At 43.7% G+C, this 25,446-nt stretch overlaps 1 protein-coding gene across 5 annotated transcripts in view; it reads left to right on the top strand.

The window, feature by feature from the left end:
• The window catches only part of MSRA (methionine sulfoxide reductase A), a 515,786-nt gene that overhangs the window by 7,817 nt on the left and 482,523 nt on the right, over nt 1-25,446 (top strand). The window contains exon 1 of one of the 5 annotated variants that reach the window (XM_089688757.1): nt 15,797-15,824. The exons of the other annotated variants lie outside the window; for them this stretch is intronic. Coding sequence (XP_089544883.1) covers nt 15,812-15,824 — 13 coding nt within the window. The 5' untranslated portion in view covers nt 15,797-15,811. Of the gene's footprint in view, nt 1-15,796; nt 15,825-25,446 lie in introns of those variants that run through there. 5 annotated transcript variants of the gene reach the window in all.

Here is a 25,446-nt window from a genome sequence, read left to right as displayed (position 1 = left end):
CACCCTCACACCTCAGATAAGCCCCAATTTCAACATCTTTGGACCATAGATCAACCCGAGTTACTGCACCTCAAAACATCCTAATTTCCCTTCTCAGACCAGTCATAATTCCTGCATCTTTGGACCTGGGATCAGCCGCTATTCCTGCACCTTCACACCCTAGATCAGCCCCAATTCCTGTGCTTTTGGACCTTTTATCAATTCAGCCTTTAGACTGAGGTTCTGTTCAACTGCTGATTTATGTATAGACATCTGGAGTCACTGATGTGACCATGGGGGAAGAGAGCAGCTTCTCCAGTTTTCTAATCTCCCTAATGTTTGTGACCTTCAGACGTGGTTTATCAGTTATTTAATAGAAATGGTAATATTACATTTGTGCCAGATTCAGTCCAGCTATCTGCAGTGTCTATAAAGTAATCTCTTGCATTTGTTATTTTGGGGTCTATTTATTTCTTGAACTAAATATTTTTGATCATTTTTAACCAGTTCTGCTTTCATACCTGTATACTTCCTATGGACAAGAGCAATTTTTACATTATTTATTATAGACTGTTTTTATTTGATATAATAATTTCATTTTTATGCAGTCCATATATTCAAGAAAATAAGAAATCTAAAAAAATAAACTCACCTTTTTTACTTTGATAAGTTTTGAGTTTACTGTCACTGTAGATATAGTTCTCATTTGTCTTGTTTAAGATTACCCTACAATTATGATTTTGGTACAAATCATTACAAAGTCATTTACAAATTAAATTCAATTTAGTACAGTTTTTTTTATATGTGAAAAAAATTATGAATAAAACAAATATAAATGGACAAAGTTTAGATATTATTGGTTACAAAAACAGAAATAAAAAATCAACAGGGAAATAATAGTTAAGGGGAGGAGGGGAAGAGGGAGTTAATGGCAATTGATTTGGGTAAACTAAGGGTTAATACAAGGTATACTAGAATCAAATTTTATTTAATCTTTTTTAACTTATCAGAATGCAAATGAAGTGAATGGCCATTTTGTCCAAGAGTGAGGGGTCTCAAATTGTGCAGTTAGCAGTGCAGTGTGCAAATCAATTAGACTAAGGGCTCATGTATACGGGGCGTTTGGAAAACTCTTCTGACCGCTGGAAACTGACTGCTAGAAAACGTATGTTAAAAAACGTCAGTTTAGCAGCGTTTGCATACCACGTTTAGAAGCGTTTGCGTTTCGAAGCATTTTTAAAAGATGACCTCAGGAGACCCTCCCATATGCCCAGAATGCACTGAAAAATAGTGAATAATTAACTATTTCAGACATTTTGAGAGGAATACAGAGAGCAGAAGCAGAGAGAGCAGTATGTGTTGAGATGATCTGTCTTTTCTGGTTGTATTCACTATGGATCCCATCATGAGCATAATGCGGCACGTTCTACCATTTATTCCTTCACGCAAAACCTGGAACTGACTGCGCTGGAGTACCGGGTCCATTTGAATACATTGAAAACGCTTTGCATGCATTTTTGATGAAGAAAAAAGGTTCTGGACAGCATCTGGATATGGACCTGTCAAAAAAAGCATCTAAATGCAAACGCTTGTAAATGCAGTTAACCATGTTTACAACCATTTGGCGTTTGAAACGCCGGTAAAATCTACTTCTGAACGCAATTTTGGTGCGTTCAAAAAAATGACTGTAAACTCAACTGCCTGTAAACGACTTTGTGTACATGTACACATAGAAAAAAATTAGTTCAGGGGCTGCTGAAAAAAATGCTCAACAGCGCTTGAACATCAGTTTAGCAGCTGCAGTGTACATGAGCCCTAAGACGTAAGCACAAAAAGTGTAAGCTTTGTGACGTAAAATGTTTTGGTGCTTTCTCTAAAGAGCTGTAGAATATTTCAACATTATATGAATTAAATTGGAACTCCATTGTTGAATACTATTACCAAACCAGGTGCATCCTTTCTCGATTACCTTTAAATATATAAAAGAAAATTCATTATGAACACCTAAAAGAAATCAGTTAAACGTCATCATCTGGAGATGATGGGTGGAAAGCAGTTCGGAAAAACTTCTGCATGGGAATGATGGATGCCCGTCGTCTGAACACAACATTTGAACATCGACATCTATGTCTTCTGAACATGAATTCAGAACCATCATACAGTGGGGATCGAAAGTTTGGGCACCCCAGCTAAAAATTTGTATTAATGTGCATAAAGAAGCCAAGGAAAGATGGAAAAATCTCCAAAAGGCATCAAATTACAGATTAAACATTCTTATAATATGTCAACAAAAGTTAGATTTTATTTCCATCATTTACACTTTCAAAATAACAGAAAACAAAAAAATGGTGTCTGCAAAAGTTTGGGCACCCTGCAGAGTTAATATCTTGTACTGCCCCCTTTGGCAAGTATCACAGCTTGTAAACGCTTTTTGTAGCCAGCCAAGAGTCTTTCAATTGTTGTTTGAGGTATCTTTGCCCATTCTTCCTTACAAAAGTCTTCCAGTTCTTTGAGATTTCTGGGCTGTCTGTCACGCACTGCTCTTTTAAGGTCTATCCATAGATTTTCAATTATGTTGAGGTCAGGAGATTGTGAAGGCCATGGCAAAACCTTCAGTTTACGCCTCTTGATGTAATCCCCCCGTGGATTTCGAGGTGTGTTTAGGATCATTATCCATTTGTAGAAGCTATCCTCTCTTTAACTTCAGCTTTTTCACAGATGGCATCAAATTACCATCCAAAATTTGCTGAAATTTTATTGAATCCATTTTTCCTTCTACTCGTGAGATGTTCCCTGTGCCACTGGCTGCAACACAACCCCAAAACATGATTGATCCAACCCCATGCTTAACAGTTGGACAGAGGTTTTTTCATTAAATTCTGTGCCCCTTCTTGACATATTATAAGAATGTCTAATCTGTAATTTGATGCCTTTTGGAGATTTTTCCATCTTTCCTTGGCTTCTTTATGCACATTAATACAAATTTTTAGCTGGGGTGCCCAAACTTTCGATCCCCACTGTATGCATTCACCATGGGCAGAATTGTAGGCTTGTCATAATTATTGGTTAAAGGGTCTACAAAATCCCTAAACCAGGTCCGAAGTACACACAGATTTGAAACAAGTAGAATAATCAGGGATATAACTTGCCGCTTCAGTGCTCTCTCAACAGCTTTCTCTTTTTCCGACCTTCATAACTTAATGATTACATATTTTTATTGTTTCTCTTGTTTGCTTCATCTTTTGTCTCCCTTTAATAACTCAACCATGACTGCATGTCCTGTTTTTAAATGCCTGACTGTTTGTCACCTTGCATCACCAATTCTCAATCAGGTTTCCTCCAGAGGATGCTATTGTTCCTTTACCTGTGGTTAATTGGGTTTTATCTTTTGTCTGCCTTTTATGACCTAGCCATGACCATGTTCCCTGTTTCAAAATGCGTGAAGTTTGTCACCATGAATCACCAATTCTCAGCAAGGTTTCCTCCAGAGGTTGCTATGGTTCCTTCAGCTGTGGTTGATTGGGTTTTATCTTTTGTCTACTTTTTATGATCCAGCCATGACCATGTTTCTTGTGTTTAAATACGAGAGAGTTTGTCATCTTGATTCACCTGTCTCAACCAGGGTTCCGTGAAATCTCAGGGGTTGCTTAGATTCATTGAGTTATAGTTGATTGATCTCCCATTTGAGGGTGCCTGCATAGTTCCAAAGCCAAGGATACTTGGAACTATAAATTGGTTCTAGCAGGAGTTCTCCAAGACCTAAAAATTTTTTTAAGGGTTCCTGTTGGGTAAAAAGGTTGAGAAAAGCAGTCTAAATAATGTCATAAGAGTTTGTTTTATTGAGAGCCAAATTTTAGGGTGGATTGTACATCATCTTTTGGTCCTCCTACTCTTCATTCCTGTTCCAGTTCCAACTTCCCACTCTGTCTATGAATAATTTCTCAAAGGCAAGACCATGCTTTGTTGTGGTATAGACTTGACAGAACCTATGGCTTTACTAGTATCCATCCGAGGGTAAATAATGCGTATTATGACTTTTCTGTGCCTTGGGATCATCTTATTTTCCATTCACCTCTCACCTTTTAAAACATGGCTGAGTGCTGGGGAACATTTGATTTTTATAAAGTTAATGGTCCTCTACCATTGTGCATCTTCCTTGTTGGTTTTAGTGATTGAGCATTTATTAGTTTGTTTATTATGTCTTGTGAGATCCGTTTGTAAAGAAGCCCAGTGGACAGGTGTTTAAATCTTCAGAACATTAATCCAGAACCAGTATATGTATATACAATATGTGTAAAATGCAAAAATCATGGTGAGCAGGATTGTAGACTTAATATAATAAATGACTAAACAGACTTCAAAAACCCTAAACTGGGCCCAAAGTATTTACGAAACATCAAGTGGAATAAAAGGAGATATAATTGGCTTCTTCAATGCCCTCTCAAAAGCTTTCTTGCTTTCCAGCTTTCATAACATAATATCTATAGCACATATTTTTCTTGCTTGTTTATCTTTTGTCTGCCTTTAATGACCCAGCCATGACTGTGTTTCCTGTTTCTAATGTGTGAGAGATGGTCACCTTGAATCATCCATTCTCAACCAGGGTTAGGCTGAATCCCACATTTAAACACTGGTTTAAGCAGAAGTTCTCCAAGACTTTAAGGGTTCTTCCAAGGGAAAAAAGGTTGAGAATAATGTCATACAGTGCATCCAGAAAGTATTCACAGTGCTTAACTTTTGTCACATTTTGTTATTATTATTATATTATTATTGTACAGGATTTATATAGCGCCAACAATTTGCTCAGTGCTTTACAATATAACGGGAGACAATACAGCAACAATACAGTTCAATACAAGAGGGAAAGGAGGGTCCTGCTCCTTGGAGCTTACAATCTAGGAGACGTTACAGCCTTATTCCAAAATGGATTAAATTAATTTTTTCCCTCAATATTTTACAAACAATACCCCATAATGACAACATAAAAGAAGTTAGTTTTGAACTCTTTGCAATTTATTAAAAATAAAAAAGGAAAAAAAAAACACATGTACATAAGTATGCACAGCCTTTGCTCAATACTTTGTTGAAGCCCCTTTAGCACCAATCACAGTCTCAAGTCATTTTGAGTATGATGCTGCAAGCTTGGCACACCTATTTTTGGGCAATTTCTCCCATTCTTCTTTCAGTACCTCTCAAGCTCCCTCAGGTTGGATGAGGAATGTCAATGCACAGCCATTTTCAGATCTCTCCAGAGATGTTCAATCGGGTTCAAGTCTGGGCCACTCCAGGACATTCACAGAGTTGGCTCGTAGCCCCTCCTTTGTTATGTGGACTGTGTGCTTAGGGTCGTTGTTCTGTTGAAAGATGAACCGTCGCCCCAGTCTAAAGTCCAGAGCGCTCTGGAGCAGGTTTTCATAAAGGATGTCTCTGTACATTGCAGCATTCATCTTTCCTTTGATCCTGACTAGTCTCCCAGTTCCTGCCACTGAAAAACATCCCCACAGTATGATGCTGCCACCACCATGCTTCACTGTAGGGATGGTATTGGCCAGGTGGTGAGTGGTGCCTGGTTTCCTCCAGACATGACGCTTGGCATTCAGGCCAAAGAGTTCAATCTTTGTTTCATCAGACCAGTTTAGTTGCTCATGGTCTGAGAGTCCCTCAGGTGCCTTTTGGCTGCTAGTTGCTTTTTACTGAGGAGTGACTTTCGTCTGGCCACTCTACCACACAGGTCTGATTGGTGGAGTGATGCAGAGATGGTTGTTCTTCTGGAAGGTTCTCCTCTCCCCACAGAGAAACACTGGAGCACTTTCAGAGTGACCATTGGGTGCTTGGTTACCTCCCTGGCTAAGGCCCTTCTCACTCAATTACTCATTTTGGCCTAGCAGACCCCTCTAGGAACATTCCTGGTGGTTCCAAGCTTCCTCCATTTACAGATGATGGAGGCCACTGTGCTCATTGGGACCATCAATGCTGCAGACATTTTTCTGTATTCTTCTCCAGATCTGTGCCTTGATACAATCCTGACTCGGAGGTGTACAGACAATTCCTTGGACTTCATTTTATTTATTTCAGGTACTTATATAGCGCTGTCAATTTACGCAGCGCTTTACACATATATATATCTATTGAACATTCACATCAGTCCCTAACCCTCAAGGGGTGTACAATCTAAGGTCCCTAACTCACATTCATACATACACATATTAGGGCCAATTTATACAGGATCCAGTTATCTACGAGCATGTCTTTGGAGTGTGGGATGAAACCGGAGCACCTGGAGGAAACCCACGCAAGCACAGGGAGAACATGCAAACTCCATGCAGGAGGCACCATGGTCAGGAATCGAACCCATGACCCATTTACTACAAGGCAGATGTGCTAATGACTAAGCCACTGTGCCGCCCGTGGCTTCATGGCTTGGTTTGTGCTCTGACATGCACTGCTAACTGTGGGACCTTACATAGACAGGTTTATGCCTTTCCTTATCATGTCCAATCAACTGAATTTCCCACAGGTGGACTCCAACCAAGTTGTGGAAACATCTCAAGGATGATCAGTGGGAACAAGATGCACCAGAGCTCAATTATGAGTGTCATGGCAAAGGCTGTGAATACTTATGTACATGTGTTTTTTTTCATTTTTGATTTGTAATAAATTGCAAAGATTTCAAAACGCACTTCTTTCACTTTGTCATTATAGGGTATTGTTTGTAGAATGTTGAGGAAAAAAATGAATTTAATCCATTCTGGAATAAAGCTGTAAGATAACAAAATATGGAAAAAGTTAGGTGCTGTGAATACTTTCTGGATGAACTATAAGAATTTGTTTCATTGAGAGAGCCAAAGTTTGAGGTGGATGGTGCTTCATCTGTTCGTTCTCCTGCTTTTCTTTCCAGATCCAAGCTCCCACTTGCTTGTTTTATCTTTTGTCTACCTTTAACGATGAACCTTGACTGTGTTTCCTGTTTCTAAATATGTGAGAGTTTGTCGCCTTGAATCACTCATTTGGAGCCAGGGTTCTGTGGAATACTAGGTTCTTTCAAAAGTTGCATAGATTCACTGAGTTGTGGTTGACCTCTCGTTTGATGGTGCTTGCAAAGTCCCAGGGCTAAAGACACTTGGAGCTATGAACTGGTTTTAGCAGGGTTTTTTTCAAGGCTTAAGACTCATTTTTAACCAATAGCCGCCCGGCCAATAGCCCTTTTGGCGGCCAGCAAAATGCTATAGATTTCCGGGTGGACGCCATATGGCGTCCTCCTGGGCATGCACAGTTTTTGCGCTTTCAGAGCTGCGCAGCGGCGCGATCTATCACCGGCCGTGTACCTCGGACATGGCCGATGACAGATCTGAGTACCGGCCCCCATTGCTGGTACCATGTGACCTGCTGTAACCAATCACAGCAGGTCACATGACAGTTGTATACAATGGATGGCTTCATTCATGCCATCCATTGTATACTAGTGTCTAGCTGTGAATGGTCACAGCGATCACATGCACATGTCATGTGATTAGCTGTGGCCAAATCACAGCTAAGCACAAAAAAAAAAACCCTGAATGAATCGATGTCATTCAGGTAAATGCTTGCTTATAGCAAACTAATTCTTTGCTACGTCCCCAAAGTAGTACAATGTTACTATGGTAACATTGTACTACTTTGGACATAGTGAAATATGAAAAAAAAACCTTAAAAAAAGAAATAAAATGTAATAAAAAATTAAAAATAATAAAAAAAAATTAAAAGAAATACACTGGTGACAGTATGTAAAAAAAAAATTGTGATAATTTTTTTTTAAGTTTTTTCATTTTCCGAAAAATTATGACAAAAAAATACAACTTCAAAAAACTCACCATGCTTTTATGAAGTATGTCGGACTGTCTACTTTGCAAAAAGGGGTCATTTGGGGGATATCTGTACTGTTCTGACATTCTTGGACTTCAAGAAATTAGATTGGCTGTCAGTACTTCAGGATTGATCAATATTCAGATCTATACCATAGTTTGTGAACTTTCCTACAAACTAAATAATACATCCTAATTTGGGTTATTTTCACCAAAGACATGTAGCAGAATACATCTCGGCCTAAATTTATGAAGAACAATTATTTATTTGCAAACTTTAATAACAGAAACAAAGAAAAACGTGTTTTTTTTTTCAAAATTTTCAGTCTTTTTTTGTTAATTTAGCAAAAAATAAAAACCCCAGTGGTGATTAAATACCACCAAAAGAAAGCTCTAGTCGTGTGAAGAAAATGATACAATTTTAGTTTGGGTACAATGTTGTATGACCGCGCAATTGTCATTCAAATTGTGAGAGCGCTGAAACCTGAAAAATGGCCTGGGCAGGAAGGGGGTAAAAGTGCCCTGTATGGAAATGGTTGGAAAGCTTCCTAAATAATGTCATAAGAGTTTGCTTTAATGAGAGAGCCAAAGTTTGCGGTGGATGATGTGTCATTTGTTGGTTCCCCTCCTTCTCTTTCCAGATCTGATCTCCTATTTGCCAGGGTTCCATCAGAGGTTGCTTAGGTTCACTGAGTTGTGGTTGACCTCTCGTTTGTTGGTGCCTGCAAATCCAAGGGCCAAGGCCAATTGCCCCCTCCCATTGTACAGCTAGTCGGTTATCAGTGATTGAACATTAATACCTCATGTGCTCCCTTTGTACAGAAGTCCAGTGGATGGGCAGCTACATCTTCTGAACATAAATCCCACAATAATGGTCAATTCTTACTACATTTATGAATATGAAAGTCTCTCTTTAGGAAAGGATTTTTTTTTTGCTGTTAACCACTTGCCACCCTGCCACTGTATATATACGTGTGCAGGGCGGGACTGGGGCGTAAAACCACGTTTTAAAACGGGCTCCACTCCTGACGTTTTCGCCGGCAGGGGGCGCACGCGCGCGCTCCCGCCATCCCGCGGGTGACACCATTCGATCCCAGAGGGATCAATCATTCGATTTCAGCCAGTGATGTCTGGCTGAAATCAGATGATTGGTCCCTGTCCTATCCTGTCCTGTGTTGACAGTTACACAGGACAGGATATGATGTCATTCTTCTCTGCCTGGACACATTCCGTTCCAGACAGAGAAGAAGACATCCAAACAGTGAGTAAAACAGCACATACCCACAGTTAGAACACACCTAGGACACATTTAACCCCCTGATCGCCCCCCCCCCCCCAGTTAACCCCTTCACTGCCCTGTCACCAGTGTCACTGATCAGTGAATCGATTTTTACTGATCACTGTATCAGTGTCGCTGGCGACTTCCGATAGTGTTAGCGCCCCTCCCAGATAGCGCCAGTTTGCCCGCCAGTACACCAGAAATCCCATTTAACCCCTTAATCCCCCCTCCCAGTTAACCCTTTCACTGCCCTGTCACCAGTGTCACTGATCAGTGAACCGATTTTACTGATCACTGTATCAGTGTCGCTGGCGACTTCCAATAGTGTTAGCGTCCCTCCCAGATAGTTCCAGATTGCCCGCCAGTACACCAGTAATCCCGTTTAACCCCTTAATCGCCCCCCCCCCAGTTAACCCCTTCACTGCCCTGTCACCAGTGTCACTGATCAGTGAACCGATTTTTAATGATCACTGTATCAGTGTTGCTGGCGACTTCCGATAGTGTTAGCACCCCTCCCAGATAGCGCCAGATTGCCTGCCAGTACACCAGTAATCCCGTTTAACCCCCTGATCGCCCCCCCCAGTTAACCCCTTCACTGCCCTGTCACCAGTGTCACTGATCAGTGAACCGATTTTTACTGATCACTGTATTAGTGTCACTGGCGACTTCCGATAGCGTTAGCGCCCCTCCCAGATAGCGCCAGTTTGCCCGTTAATACACCAGTAATACCATTTAACCCCTTAATCCCCCCCCCCCAGTTAACCCCTTCACTGCCCTGTCACCAGTGTCATTGATCAGTGAACAGATTTTTAATGATCACTGTATCAGTGTTGCTGGCGACTTCCAATAGTGTTAGCGCCCCTCCCAGATAGCACCAGTTTGCCCGCCAGTACATCAGTAATCCCATTTAACCCCTTGATCGCCCCCCAGCCCCCCCAGTTAACCCCTTCACTGCCCTGTCACCAGTGTCATTGATTACAGTGAACAGATTTTTACTGATCACTGTATTAGTGTCACTGGCGACTTCCAATAGTGTTAGCGCCCCTCCCAGATAGCGCCAGTTTGCCCGCTAATACACCAGTAATACCATTTAACCCCTTAATCTCTCCCCCCCAGTTAACCCCTTCACTGCCCTGTCACCAGTGTCATTGATCAGTGAACAGATTTTTAATGATCACTGTATCAGTGTTGCTGGCGACTTCCAATAGTGTTAGCGCCCCTCCCAGATAGCACCAGTTTGCCCGCCAGTACACCAGTAATCCCATTTAACCCCTTGATCGCCCCCCAGCCCCCCCAGTTAACCCCTTCACTTCCCTGTCACCAGTGTCATTGATTACAGTGAACAGATTTTTACTGATCACTGTATTAGTGTCACTGGTGACTTCCGATAGTGTTAGCACCCCTCCCATATAGCGCCAGTTTGCCCGCTAATGCAGGGATTTTTTTTTACCAAAAACATGTAGCAGAATATATTTTGGCTTAAATTTATGACTAACTTTGAGTTTACGATATATTTTTTATAGCTGAAAGTAGAAATATTGTTTTTTTTCAAAATTTTTGTGTTTTTTTTTGTTTATAGCGCAAAAAATAAAAAGCGCACAGGTGATAAAATACCACCAAAAGAAAGCTCTATTTGTGTGAAAAAGGACGTAAATTTTGTTTGGGTACAGCATTGCATGACCGCGCAATTTTCATTTGAATTAGTGCAGCGCTGTATAGCAAAAAAAGGCATAAATTACAGTATCTATACCATAGTTTGTAGACGCTATAACTTTCACACAAAGCAATCAATATACACTTATTGGGATTTTTTTTACCAAAAACATGTAGCAGAATACATTTTGGCTTAAATTTATGACTAACTTTGAGTTTACTATATATTTTTTATAGCTGAAAGTAGAAAATATATTTTTTTCAAAATTTTCGTGTTTTTTTTGTTTATAGCGCAAAAAATAAAAAGTGCACAGATGATAAAATACCATCAAAAGAAAGCTCTATTTGTGTGAAAAAAAGAACATAAATTTCGTTTGGGTGCAGCATTGCATGACCGCGCAATTATCAGTTGAATTAGTGCAGCGCCAAATAGCAAAAAAAGGCCTGGTCATTAAGGGGGGTAAATCCTCAGGAGCTCAAGTGGTTAATCAGAGCATAAACATATTTTTTATCTGTGACCTTTATGGCAATACAAGATTTCAGGCTGGCACAGCTCCTTTCCACCCTCTTTGTCATGCCAAAGGGAAATCCCCATGCAGGGATGAAATACACAAAGTAACGCAGCTCTGTGCTCATGAATACATTAACACATTCTTTTTTTTTGTGTAAGTACTTCTATATGACCTGGTATTAGCCTCTTGTATTCCCTGCAGAGCTTAGACGGGAAGAGGAAGAAGCAGCACAAGGAGCCAATCAGCTCATGTGCTAACAAAGAACATTTTGAGAGGAAGAGAGAGCAGAGTGATAGAGAGCTGATCATTCTGTCGCTCCTTTCACTGTCCAGTCACAGACTAGAGAGGGTCAAGACCTTAGTTAGACTTGCAGGTTGGCGCATTAATATCACACAGTTGAGGCATGTTTTTAGCACCCCCCCACAACCGCTCCTTCATAAAGTGTTACTAAACCCACAAAGGTAAAATCAGTCTGTATATGCAGTTAAGCATGCTTGTTATACTCACTGTGGAACCTAAGGGGTTAATCTTCCACATTGTGTAAAAAGGCTGTTTGATCCTGTCTTCTCTTATCCTCCTTCTTTTACTGTTCCCAATTCATCTGCAGATAGCACAGAGCTCTAGGAGTCCCTCTGCACATGCTCAGTTTAGTTTGTATGACTATAGAGTTCTTTTTTCTTTGGAAGGCTGCATGTGATCAGCACAGGGCCAATAAGCACTGTCCAGACAGAAGGTCAGGGGGTATGCCGCCTCATAAGAGAGTCAGAGGAGAATGAAAACTCCTCCTGCAAGCTTTAACCAGAGCTCAGCTGGACACTGATAGAAGTCACAAGACTGCTTTAACTGCTGATGAGAAAAGGTATTCAGCAGATTATATTTAATACAATAATTGCATTGTAGTAGTGTGTACTGTGGGAGACCAAATACAGTGAACGCAGGGTCCTGGGTTACTGCAAAGGCAGCATACTAGGGGTGTTCACATACTACAGTTTCAATGCTTTGCTACATGCCCGCTGCAAAACATATTGCTCCGGTATGTTCAGTGGTGTTACTACTGAATGGTCACCCCACAATGGATGCAATCCTTGTATACAGGAAAATGGCCAATATATTACCTTTGTTGAAATGCATTCTGGAAATGCGTTCCACCCCCCAGTCATGAGATAGAGTTCAGGCCTAGTGATTGACTTCTAGTCCTGGCTGTTTGGGCCATCAGGGGCAGCAGTGATGTCTACTCCCCTTGGTGGCCGAAACAGTTGTTCTCAGCACTGGCTGCAAAGGAGCAAATAGCTGAGATGGAGCAATAGTCCTGTGAGTATATGGGGGGAAGCGGAAGCCCTTTTTAGAGACACTGACACCCTACTTGTGCATGGGCAAGGTGCCACATTCTATTTAATGTTGTATTATGTATGTTATATGTGCCTTGAGCCTCATAGCCTGCCAGTGCTCATCCCCTTCTTATCTCATTCAACTGTCAAATATTACAACCTAAGTGGGCGTTAGAGGCTGTGGCATTTGGTAGCACTTTTAAGACTTGCATACACTAAGTACTTGCAGGTACCACCAGGCATTTTTTTAGGCGGAGACATGTTCACCTTAATACTGAAGTCTTTACAGGCTGTGTAAATAACAATCCAATATGTAAAATAGTAGTTTGCTAAACACTGAAAAAATAAAAATACTACCAGACATGATGGCCTTGGTGTCCAACATGTGGACCTAGGGTCACATGCCACCTCTTGGGGTTTGCATGAAGCCCTCAGTCCCCAGCGATCAGTAGTGGGAGCATTGATTTGTAAAGGGGTCTTTAATAGCAGTGATCTTTAGCAGTCCCATATAACATGTCCCTTGTCTTCTACAGCATGACTCTGGTCTCCAACTACTGTGACCATGACCTGAGATGATATCTTCTGTAGCATTGCATATAATAAATATTATATATGGCCCTTTGGTGCCGTCAGGGGCCACATATAAGGTCCTCTTATTAGACTAGAACTGCTGAAAGGTGTATTTAATAGCACTGATCTCTAGCAGTCTCATATAACATGTCCCTGGTCTCCTACAGCATGACCCCGGTCTCCAACAACTCTTGTGGCACAGTCTCTGACCATGACCTGAGACCTTAGATGTCTTCTGTTTCATTATACTGTATATAATAAATATTATATGTGGCCCTTTGGTGCCATATATAAGGTCCTCCCATTAGACTAGAACTGCTGAAAGGGGTATTTAATAGCAATGATCTCTAGCAGTCTCATATAACATGTCCCTGGTCTCCTACAGCATGACCCCGGTCTCCAACAACTCTTGTGGCACAGTCTCTGACCATGACCTGAGACCTTAGATGTCTTCTGTTTCATTATACTGTATATAATACATATTATATGTGGCCCCTTGGTGCCATCAGGGGCCACATATAAGGTCCTCCTATTAGACTAGAACTGCTGAAAGGGGTATTTAATAGCAATGATCTCTAGCAGTCTCATATAACATGTCCCTGGTCTCCTACAGCATGACCCCGGTCTCCAACAACTCTTGTGGCACAGTCTCTGACCATGACCTGAGACCTGAGATGTCTTCTGTTGCATTATACTGTATATAATACATATTATATGTGGCCCCTTGGTGCCATCAGGGGCCACATATAAGGTCCTCCTATTAGACTAGAACTGCTGAAAGGGGTATTTAATAGCAATGATCTCTAGCAGTCTCATATAACATGTCCCTGGTCTCCTACAGCATGACCCCGGTCTCCAACAACTCTTGTGGCACAGTCTCTGACCATGACCTGAGACCTGAGATGTCTTCTGTTGCATTATACTGTATATAATACATATTATATGTGGCCCCTTGGTGCCATCAGGGGCCACATATAAGGTCCTCCTATTAGACTAGAACTGCTGAAAGGGGTATTTAATAGCAATGATCTCTAGCAGTCTCATATAACATGTCCCTGGTCTCCTACAGCATGACCCCGGTCTCCAACAACTCTTGTGGCACAGTCTCTGACCATGACCTGAGACCTGAGATGTCTTCTGTTGCATTATACTGTAAATAATACATATTATATGTGGCCCCTTGGTGCCATCAGGGGCCACATATAAGGTCCTCCTATTAGACTAGAACTGCTGAAAGGGGTATTTAATAGCAATGATCTCTAACAGTCTCATATAACATGTCCCTGGTCTCCTACAGCATGACGCCGGTCTCCAATAACTCTTGTGACACAGTCTCTGACCATGATCTGAGACCTGAGATGTCTTCTGTTGCATTATACTGTATATAATAAATATTATATGTGGCCCTTTGGTGCCGTCAGGGGCCACATATAAGGTCCTCCTATTAGACTTGAACTGCTGAAAGGGTTATTTATTAGCAATGATCTCTAGCAGTCTCATATAACATGTCCCTGGTCTCCTAAAGCATGATCATGGTCTCCAGCAACTCTGGTGGCACAGTCTCTGACCATGACCTGAGATGTCTTCTGTTGCATTATACTGTATATAATAAATATTATATGTGGCCCTTTGGTGAAATCAAGAGCCACATATGAAGTTCCTCTATACCGCATAAATTGTCCAGAACTGCTGTAAGGTACTGTTAACTTGAGTATAGTCTGGATCTGCCCATGATTCTACACAATACAACTGGCAAAGGTTCTTTATACTTTTCATATTTCTCATTTTTTTCTTCAAATGGACTGATTTTTGAATGCACTTTTCTCTGATGGATGAAAATTGTAGGAGGCTATTTCTTCTGAGCCAGTATAAATGCAAATGTTCATGTGTGGCGGGATTGTAGACTTAATGTAATAAATGACTACATTGCCCTCAGAAACCGTAAACCAGGTCCAAAGTACACACAGATTTACAAAATGTCAAGTAGAATAATCAGAGGGGTAGTTGGCTTCTTCAATGCCTTCTCAAAAGTTTTCTTTCTTCATGACCTTCATAACTTCAAAATTACATGTTTTATTGTTTCTCCTGAATGTTTTATCTGTTATCAACCTTGTATGACCCAACCATTGACTGTGTCCTCTGTTTCTATTTGCTCAAGAGTTTGTCACCTTATATCTCATTAAGAGTTTGTGGGAGAGCTAAAGTTTGGGTTGGATGGTACGTCATCTGTTGGTTCTCCTTGTTCCTGTTCCAGATCCAAACTCGCACCCCATCTATAAATTGTCTGTTGAGGGCAGGACCATGCTTTGTTTTGTTGTTGATATAGACCTGACAGACCCTTCAGATTCAGTAGTTTCCCTTAAAGGTAGATCATGCGTACCACAACTTTTCTGTCCCTTGGGATCATCTTTTTCTACCTTCATGGTGAGTATTTGAGCTGGATGGGGCAGGGGGAACCAGGGAAGGCCAAATATAAGCAGAATAAACTTCAGGTTTAAGTCTGCATTATATTAGCAGTTATTTCAATGGAAATGAGAAGACTAGGCTCTGTTCTGTGTTTTCACATCAGATGTTACATACAGCAAAGGCACATTTGACAAGCAGAAGTTACCCAGTGAGGAGGAGGTCCTTCCTGGTAGGTCGGAGAAAATGAAGGTCTCAGGTAGGTCACTAGTTATGCCATTTTATTTAAATGTTATTGTGCTCCTGTACTCTGTTACTCTAGGTCAGCGGTCTCCAAATTTTCTAAACAAAGGGCTAGTTTACTGTCCTTCAGACTTTAGGGAGCTGGACTGTGGCCATTGTAAGTAGGAAATGCTGTTGCATCAGTGGGAGTAAACAAAGCTTCATTCATTCATTTCATTCATATGAGTGGGAGGAATAGTGTGAATTGTTGGTGTTGGTGGAAGGAATGGTTCCCCATCATTGGTGTCAGTGGGAGGAATGGTACTCCATCATTGATGTTAGCAGAAGGAATAGTACCCACAATTTTTGCTGTCAGTAGAAGGAATAGTGCCCCATTGTTTGTGTCAGTGGAAGGAATTATGCCCCATCATTGGTGTCTGTGGGAGGAACAGTGCCAGTTGTTGATATCAGGGGAAGAAATAGTGCCCTATCGTTGGTGTTAGCAGGAGGAAGGGTGCCCCATCATTGGTGTCAGTGGGAGGAATGGTGCCCCATCGTTGGTGTTAGCAGGAGAAATTGTGCCCACAATTTTTTTTGTCAGTAGAAGGAATAGTGCCCCATTGTTTGTGTCAGTGGAATGAATTATGCCCCATCATTGGTGTCTGTGGGAGGAACAGTGCCAGTTGTTGATATCAGGGGAAGGAATAGTGCCCTATCATCGATGTCAGTGGGAAGGATGGTGGCCCATTGTTGGCATCTGTCTGAGAATAGTGCTTTGTTTTGGGGGAACAATAATGACCCATGGGCCAGATAAAGGCAAGCAAAGGGCCGAGTCTGGCCCTTGGACCACAGTTGGTAGACCACTGTTATAGGTAAAGGTCTTGAGCAAATGCCCACAAACAGATTTCCCACCTTCACCTTTTATAAGATAAAGGCTTTTTTGGCGTGCCTCTCTGATTTAGTTTCACAGGGTTTTGAAGTTCCCTGACTTCTTGGGTAAGCCCCAACAACTGCCAATCTACTGTCCAATATGACTACATCAGTGGCCAGTATGGGGATTTTTCGAAGGCATGGCAGTTGACAGGGGGCTGAGCCATGATGGTAATCCTCATTAGTAGAGTTGAACTAAACTAGTGTTTTCAGGCTAATAAAGGTAATATCCAGCATTCTATGTATTTCTATCAGCTTTAGATGGGGTATTCGCCTAGAAAACATGACGAGCTTCACTTGCCCTGTGCCTCCTACCCACCAGTTCAAAAGTATCTCTAGATGTTGGCTCTAGAAATTAATCCCTCTGTATGTGGTTTTCTCCCTCTCTATAATAGTGGCTTCTCTTTCACCATTTCTCTGTTACGTACTTCCTAAATTAAGCCTTGCTTGTCCATTTTTTATTCATATTCCACCACTTTCCTTTATTTATTTTTGAAGGTATTTATTCCTCAAAGGTTTTCAAATCGTATGATAAGAAACTGCCCAGAGAGTTAGGAGATAGCCCTAAGTTATAAAGGCATATTGAAATTGGTTACCCCTTCAACACACGTTTATACGATATCTAAGTGTGCTGCTCATGGCTGAAAGAAACCCCTCGCAACCTCTGGAGGAACCCTAGTTGAGAAACCCTGATCTATCGGCCTAATGGAGAGTGAAGGCAAGGTGAGGGGGGTGGATTTGAATCAATCTGATGCCTTGCCCTTCAAGGCAAAGCACAGGCGAACATTAAGAGTGGAGATTAAGACTCCTAAAAATTGCCATTCCTGATGGGTTCCCTTGAAAGATATTTCTTTCCTTGTGTTGGCTCTTCCATTTAGTGGGGTTTGTCCATAACTCTGTGTGATGGAAGCATTGCACGCATTGAAGAGTGGTGCTCAGGAATTTAATAGTTTTTCACCGACATGCTGCTTTGGTCTAATAGAACAACACTTGATAAATATTCCATTGTTTGCCGAGGATCGTATTGACAGTTTAAACACGATCCATCAGACGAGCAGTACAGAGCTATATATAAAAGAGCCCAGAAACCAATATGGCGGGAAGACTTGCTGACCCCTTCAGCTCTCCAATCTGTATAATCCTTGTGGACCAGAGTACATTTCCCCTACAGGGTTTGGCGGTAGCTGTCATTACTTTAGATCAAATAAAAACATTTTTTTTGGGGAATTTTTTTTTGGCATTATTATTTTGCAAACAATATTTTATTTTCTATGGCAGTGGTCTCCAAACTGTGGCCTGCCGGGGGGAGGGCCGCATGTGGCCCTTTGCATTTGGGACAGGCCCTTGGGACACCATTCCTCCCACTGATACAAGGAACTATCCCTTCCTGTCACTGTTACCAACAATAGGCCACTATTCCTCCCACTGACACCACTGATGGTACACTATTCCTCCCACTGACACCAATGATGGGGCACTATTTCTTCCACTGACTCCAATGATGGGGCACTATTCCTTCCACTGACTCCAATGATGGGGCACTATTCCTCCCACTGACACCAAAGATGGGGCACTGTTTCTCCCACTGACACCAATAATTGGGCATTATTCCTCCCACTGACACCAATGATGGAGCACTATTCCTCCCACTGATACCAATGATTGGAGACTATTCCTTCTACCGGTACTAATGATGGGGCACTGTTCCTCCCACTGATAATAAATGACGGGGCACTATTCCTCCCACTGACACCAATGGGGCACTGTTCTTCCCACTGACACCAATGATGGGGCCCTATTCCTCCCACTGACTCCAATGATTGGGAACTATTCTTCCAACTGACACCAATGATGGGGCACTGTTCCTCCCACAGACACCAAGGATAGGGCACTGTTCCTCCCACTGACACCAATGATGGGGCATTGTTCCTCTCACTGACACCAATGATGGGGCACTGTTCTTCTCACTGACACCAATGATGGGGCACTATTCCTCCCACTGACACCACTGATATGACACTAGTCATCCCACTGACACCAATAATGTGGCACTATTCCCCCCCCCCACTGACACCAATGATGGGGCACTATTCTTCCCACCAATACCAATGATGTGTCACAATTCATCCCCCTGACACCAATAATGGGCACTATTCCTCCCATTGACATCAATGATCGGGCACTGTTCCTCTCACTGACACCAATTATGGAGCATAATTCTTCCCACTGACACAAATGATGGGACACTATTCATCCCACTGACGCCAATGATGTGGCACTATTCCTCCCACTGACACTAATGATGGGACACTATTCCTCTCACTAACACTAATGATGGGACACTATTCCTCCCACTAACACCAATGATGGGGGACTATTCTTCCCACTGACACCAATGATGGGGCACTGTTCCTCCCACTGACACCAAGGATGGGGCACTATTCCTCCCACTGATACCAATGATGGGACACTATTCCTCCCGCTGATACCAATGATGGGGCACTATTCCTCCCACTGATACCAATGATGGGGCACTATTCCTCCCACTGACACCAATGATGGGACACTATTCCTCACACTGATACCAATGATGGGACATTATTCCTCCCACTGATACCAATGATGAGACACTATTCTTCCCACTGATACCAATGATGGGGCACTATTCCTCCCACTGACACCAATGATGGGGCACTATTCCTCCCACTGATACCAATGATGGGGCACTATTCCTCCCACTGACACCAATGATGGGGCACTATTCCTCCCACTGATACCAATGATGGGGCACTATTCCTCCCACTGACACCAATGATGGGGCACTATTCCTCCCACTGATACCAATGATGGGGCACTATTCCTCCCACTGACACCAATGATGGGGCACTATTCCTTCCACTGATACCAATGATGGGGCACTATTCCTCCCACTGATACCAATGATGGGACACTATTCCTCCTACTGATACCAATGATGGGGCACTATTCCTCCCACTGATACCAATGATGGGGCACTATTCCTCCCACTGATACCAATGATGGGGCACTATTCCTCCCACTGATACCAATGATGGGGCACTATTCCTCCCACTGATACCAATGATGGGGCACTATTCCTCCCACTGATACCAATGATGGGGCATGCTTTAATCCCATTGATGCCTGGGCATTTTCTACTCACACTGGCCACATTCCGACCCCCTCTAAGTCTGATAGACAGTACACTGGCCCTTTGTTCAGAAAGTTTGGAGACCCCTGTTCCATGGAATAGTTCGACAAAAAAAATGTAAAAACATGTTTTTTTATTTTTGTTTTGACCATTGTTTCTTTAAGTCCTCATGCACACTGGATGTTTTTACAGCGGCTGTTGTTGGCTTTTGACGTTTTTTTCTACAGCCAGTAAACCCCACAGCATGTTATCCTGTGTGTCCATACACACATAGACTGGAATCAATGTTTTTTGGCTGGAAAAAACCCCAGGGCTAGTGGATTTCTAGAGGAGTTTTTTAGCTATAAAAAGGCTCTAACGCTGAAAAACGCGACAAAACGCGGTAAATCGTGGCAAACCAATGTTTTTGGACTCTTTTTGACCAAACAAACATCTAAAAAAACGCTAAAAACCACAAATGCAAAAAAACTCTGCTAAATGCTAATACAAAACCGTTGAAAAACTCTTTTCTCTTGCAACGTCCTATGGAGTCACCCGTGCATCCAGGGACTACAGTTGTGTCTTTCTACACTGTGCGCATCAATGTGAAGACCAGAAGTTCAGGGAAGCAGCATCGAGAAAACAGGAGCCAGCAGCATTAAAAGTTGTAAACTGTGCCATGACTGCTGCTCCAGGTTTCCTGCTTTAGGGTGGTTCTTTTCTCTTGCAACATCCTATGGAGTCCCTTGTGCATCCAGGGACTACAGTTGTGTCTTCCTACACTGTGCGCATCAATTGAAAGACACGGCTCTGTAGCTTAGGATGGCAAGGCACTACCCTGCTCCTCCTTCTTCAGCCTCCCTTCTGTAAGCCAATAGACTGGCTCCAGACTGAACTATTCACTGATAAATCATCTGTGAAGACCAGAAGTTCAGGGAAGCAGCACCAAGAAAACGAGCCAGCAGCATTGAAAGTTGTAAGCTACAACTGGTGGTGTAAGAATTTTACCAAAGAGACAACTGTGAAATGTTTATTTTTTTGTGCTCAATATGTTCACTGCTTCCCGACTGCCCTATAGCAGAAATACTGCTACAGAGCGGCAGGGGTGCGCAAAATATATATATATATATATACGTGATTTTGCATTTCTAGGTAGGGGGCGGCACCCTATCAGTGTCGGCATTCGCGGCCTCGGCTGTCAATGACCAGGTCCCGGCCGGTGATTACTCATCGGCACCTGGTGATCACCGAGTGATACCGACGGGGGGAGAGAACTGTAAGTAAACAATACAGATCTCTCCCCTGTCAGCTCCAGCACGTTGCTTTGTATGGCTCTGCATAGCACAGCCATACAAAGCAGTGTGTTTACAGTTGAAAGCACAGACGCAGCTTACTGTGGAACAGCACACAATTAACCCTTTGATCACCCCACATGTTAACCCCTTCCTGCCCAGTGCCATTAGTAGAGTGTCAGTGCTTTTTATTAGCACGGATCACTGTATTGGTGTCACTGGGGATGTCAGTGACACCAAGTCAGTTCCCCACAGTGTCAGAATGTCTGCCGCAGGGGTCACTGCTGGCAGGGCAGAGGATGGGTTACTGCTGGCAGGGCAGAGGACAGGGGTCACTGCTGGCAGGGCAGAGGACAGGGGTCACTGCTGGCAGGTCAGAGGACAGGGGTCATTGCTGGCAGATCAGAGGACGGGGGTCATTGCTGGCAGGTCAGAGGACAGGGGTCATTGCTGGCAGGGCAGAGGACAGGAGTCACTGCTGGCAGGACAGAGGACAGGGGTCACTGCTGGCAGGGCAGAGGACAGGGTTCACTGCTGGCAGGACAGAGGACAGGGGTCACTGCTGGCAGGGCAGAGGACAGGGGTCATTGCTGGCAGGTCAGAGGACAGGGGTCACTGCTGGCAGGACAGAGGACAGGGGTCACTGCTGGCAGGGCAGAGGACAGGGGACACTGCTGGCAGGGCAGAGGACAGGGGACACTGCTGGCAGGGCAGAGGACAGAGGTCATTGCTGGCAGGACAGAGGACAGGGGTCACTGCTGGCAGGACAGAGGACAGGGGTCACTGCTGGCAGGGCAGAGGACAGGGGTCATTGCTGGCAGGACAGAGGACAGGGGACACTGCTGGCAGGGCAGAGGACAGAGGTCATTGCTGGCAGGACAGAGGACAGGGGTCACTGCTGGCAGGACAGAGGACAGGGGTCACTGCTGGCAGGGCAGAGAACAGGGGTCATTGCTGGCAGCTCAGAGGACAGAGGTACAGCTCTTTTTCCCATCCTTGCACTGCATACATCCTGAGCACAGGCAGCAGAGCTCCTCCTCCCCACACAACGCAAACCTGAGATCAGTACAGTGTCAATCAAGGACAGTATGGTGTCAAACTAGGGCTGGAAAGTATCAGATTCGGTGGGATGTCAGATGTTGGGCAGTATAGTGGCAGGTTAGGTTTGACTTTGGGGGGGCACAACTAAAATCTGGGAGGCAATACCACTCCGGCCCCCCCGGCCATTGTAGTAGCAATGACTACTACAGTGATTGTCAGCTTCCACAGTGAAATATACATACCTACATTGTGCCAAGCTGGACCAATGTAAGTATACAATTACAGCGGAGGGTAGGCCCGCCTCCGGTGGCTCCAACAGTTTGGTGCGTGCTCAGAAGTACCCGCAGGCTCTGCCTGGCCATCAATACATTTGCGCAGGTGCAGGTGTTTTTCCACGTATGCGCACAGACAGGAAAGCTGTCAGACGTTCATAGTAGCAGTCTTTGCACGTAACTGGGAAAACCTGCTCATGTGCAAATGGCCAGGGAACCCAGTGAATGCTCAGATGTGTCTCAGGGCTGTTACGGGACGCAAGCCCTGTACACATCAGTGCACATACAGGTGCTTTTCCGTACATGCGCAAAGACAGGAAAGCTGTCAGAATTTCTTAGTAGCAGTCTTTGCACGTAACTGGGAAAACCTGCTCATGCTCAAATGGCCAGGGAACCCGGCGAATGCTCAGATATGTTGCAGGGCTCTTTCAGGACCCAAGCCCTGTGCATATGCAGGTTCTTTTCTATACATGCGCAAAGACAGGAAAGCTTTCAGACTTTCTTAATAGCAATCTTTGCACATACATGGGAAAACCCACTCATGCGCAAATTGCCAGAGAACCCAGCAAATGCTCAGATGTGTCTCAGGGCTCTTTTGGGACCCAAGCCCTGTACACATCAGTGCACAAGCAGGTGCTTTTCCATACATGCGCAAAGACAGGAAAGCTGTCAGACATTCGTAGTAGCAGTCTTTGCGTGTACCTGGGAAAACCTGCTAGTGCGCATATAGCATATCAACGCACATGCAGGTGCTTTTCCATACATGCTCAAAGACAGGAAATCTGTCAGACGTTCGTAGTAGCAGTCTTTGCATGTACCTGGGAAAACCTGCAAGTGCGCAAATAGCATATCAGTGCACATGCAGGTGCTTTTCCATACATGCGCAAAGACAGGGAAGGATTCAGACTTCCTTGGTAGAAGTCTCTGTACATACGTGGGAAAACCCATTTGTGCACAAATTGCCAGGAAACCCAGTGAATGCTCAGATGTGTCTCAGGGCTCTTTTGGGACCCAAGCCCCTTTACACATCAGTGCACATGCAGGTGCTTTTCCATACATGCGCAAAGACAGGGAAGGATTCAGACTTTTGGTAGCAGTCTTTGTACGTGCGTGGATGGCTGTGGAACCCAGCACATGTGCAGATGTGCCGCAAGCCTCTCCCGGGACCCAAGCCCTGCAGCACATCTGCGCATGCGCAGGGGATGGGGCAGGATTCTCACCTAGGCGAGAATTGCGGAAGTTCTGCCTTACAGCACAAATAATAAATAATATTCCGTATGTGAGAGAGGAAGGAGGCAGGGCAGCCTAACATGCCCATGAGGGTAAAGGTCTGCTTTAGGATCCTCCTTGAGGTTCCTCTTTGAGACAAACCTGGTAAACATGTCAGAAGAAGGGTAAAGCTCCACCTGCTGGGTAAATAAAAGAATAATATGTAGAATTTCTTCCCTGGCTAGGATAATATCATAAACATGTTATTGTCAAGTCCTGCACATTTTACATTTCCTTTGAATCAGAACCGTATAGATACAAAGCAAAGGTCTCACAAAAGCGAGATCTTGGATGGTCTTGTGTCTGCAATCTTTTTTTCTGTCGTAGCCAATCACAGGAAAAACGCCGGGCTTTTGGGACGCAGTGTTTGTTCCTGTGCACTGAACTGCGTTGCTGAATATAATTATCACCTTCTGAAGGAATAATAAAATGAAAATCGGGAAATTGCTAGTGTGGTGCTGGATGTCAGTGATGGATGTGCAGTAACTAAAGCAACAAATGCGTGCCACATTACAGGCTCATTATGTCTGTAATCTGCGCACTCTGCCTGTTGTCGTTTGTTTAGAAAACTGTAAATTCAGTGCGGTAAGGAGAAACTTCGCAGTGTTCAGAGACAGAGCGAGATCTAATAAAAGTCTGCCATTCGCATTCTGAATTGGCAAAGTAGCTGTTCAGTAAACACAGTTAAGTGTTCGGTGATTATTTGTTAACAGGAAATCTGTCAAAGGGCAAAAAATCTGTGTGAGAGGCCTCTACACTCCTTTCCTGCACAAACTGCCCACTGTCATACCCTCCACACTCCTTTCCTGTACATACTGCCCACTGTCATACCCTCCACACTCCTCTCCTGTACATACTACCCACTGTCCTACCCTCCACACTCCTCTTCTGTACATACTGCTTAATGTCATACCCTGCACACTCCTCTCCTGTACGTACTGCCCACTGTCATACCCTCCACACGCCTCTCCTGTACATACTGCTTAATGTCATACCCTGCACACTCCTCTCCTGTACGTACTGCCCACTGTCATACCCTCCACACGCCTCTTCTGTACATACTGCCCACTGTCATACCCTCCACACTCCTCTCCTGTACATACTGCCCACTGTCATACCCTCCACACACCTCTCCTGCACGTACTGCCCACTGTCATACCCTCCACACACCTCTCCTGTACATACTGCCCACTGTCATACCCTCCACACTCCTCTCCTGTACATACTGCTTACTGTCATACCCTTCACACTCCTCTCCTGTACATACTGCCCACTGTCATACCCTCTACACTCCTCTCCTGTACATACTGCCAACTGTCATACCCTCTACACTCCTCTCCTGTACATACTGCGCACTTTCATACCCTTCACACTCCTCTCCTGTACATACTGCCCACTGTCATACCCTCTACACTCCTCTCCTGTACATACTGACCACTGTCATACCCTCCACACACCTCTCCTGTACATACTGCCCACTATCATAGCCTCCACACCCCTCTCCTGTACATACTGTCCACTGTCATACCCTCCACACTCCTCTCCTGTGATTCCCACTGTCATACCCTCCACACTCCTCTCCTGTACATACTGCCCACTGTCATACCCTCCACACTCCTCTCCTGTACACAGTGCCCACTGTCATACCCTCCACACACCTCTCCTGTACATACTGACCACTGTCATACCCTCCACACACCTCTCCTG

The sequence above is a fragment of the Staurois parvus genome, unplaced genomic scaffold (assembly GCF_062004578.1).
Source record: "Staurois parvus isolate SC_StPar_1 unplaced genomic scaffold, SC_StPar_1.0 ptg000453l, whole genome shotgun sequence".
NCBI classification, from domain to species: Eukaryota; Metazoa; Chordata; class Amphibia; order Anura; family Ranidae; genus Staurois; species Staurois parvus.
The sequence above is the reverse complement of the archived record's forward strand: the minus strand, read 5'-3'. Positions and strand labels throughout refer to the sequence as shown.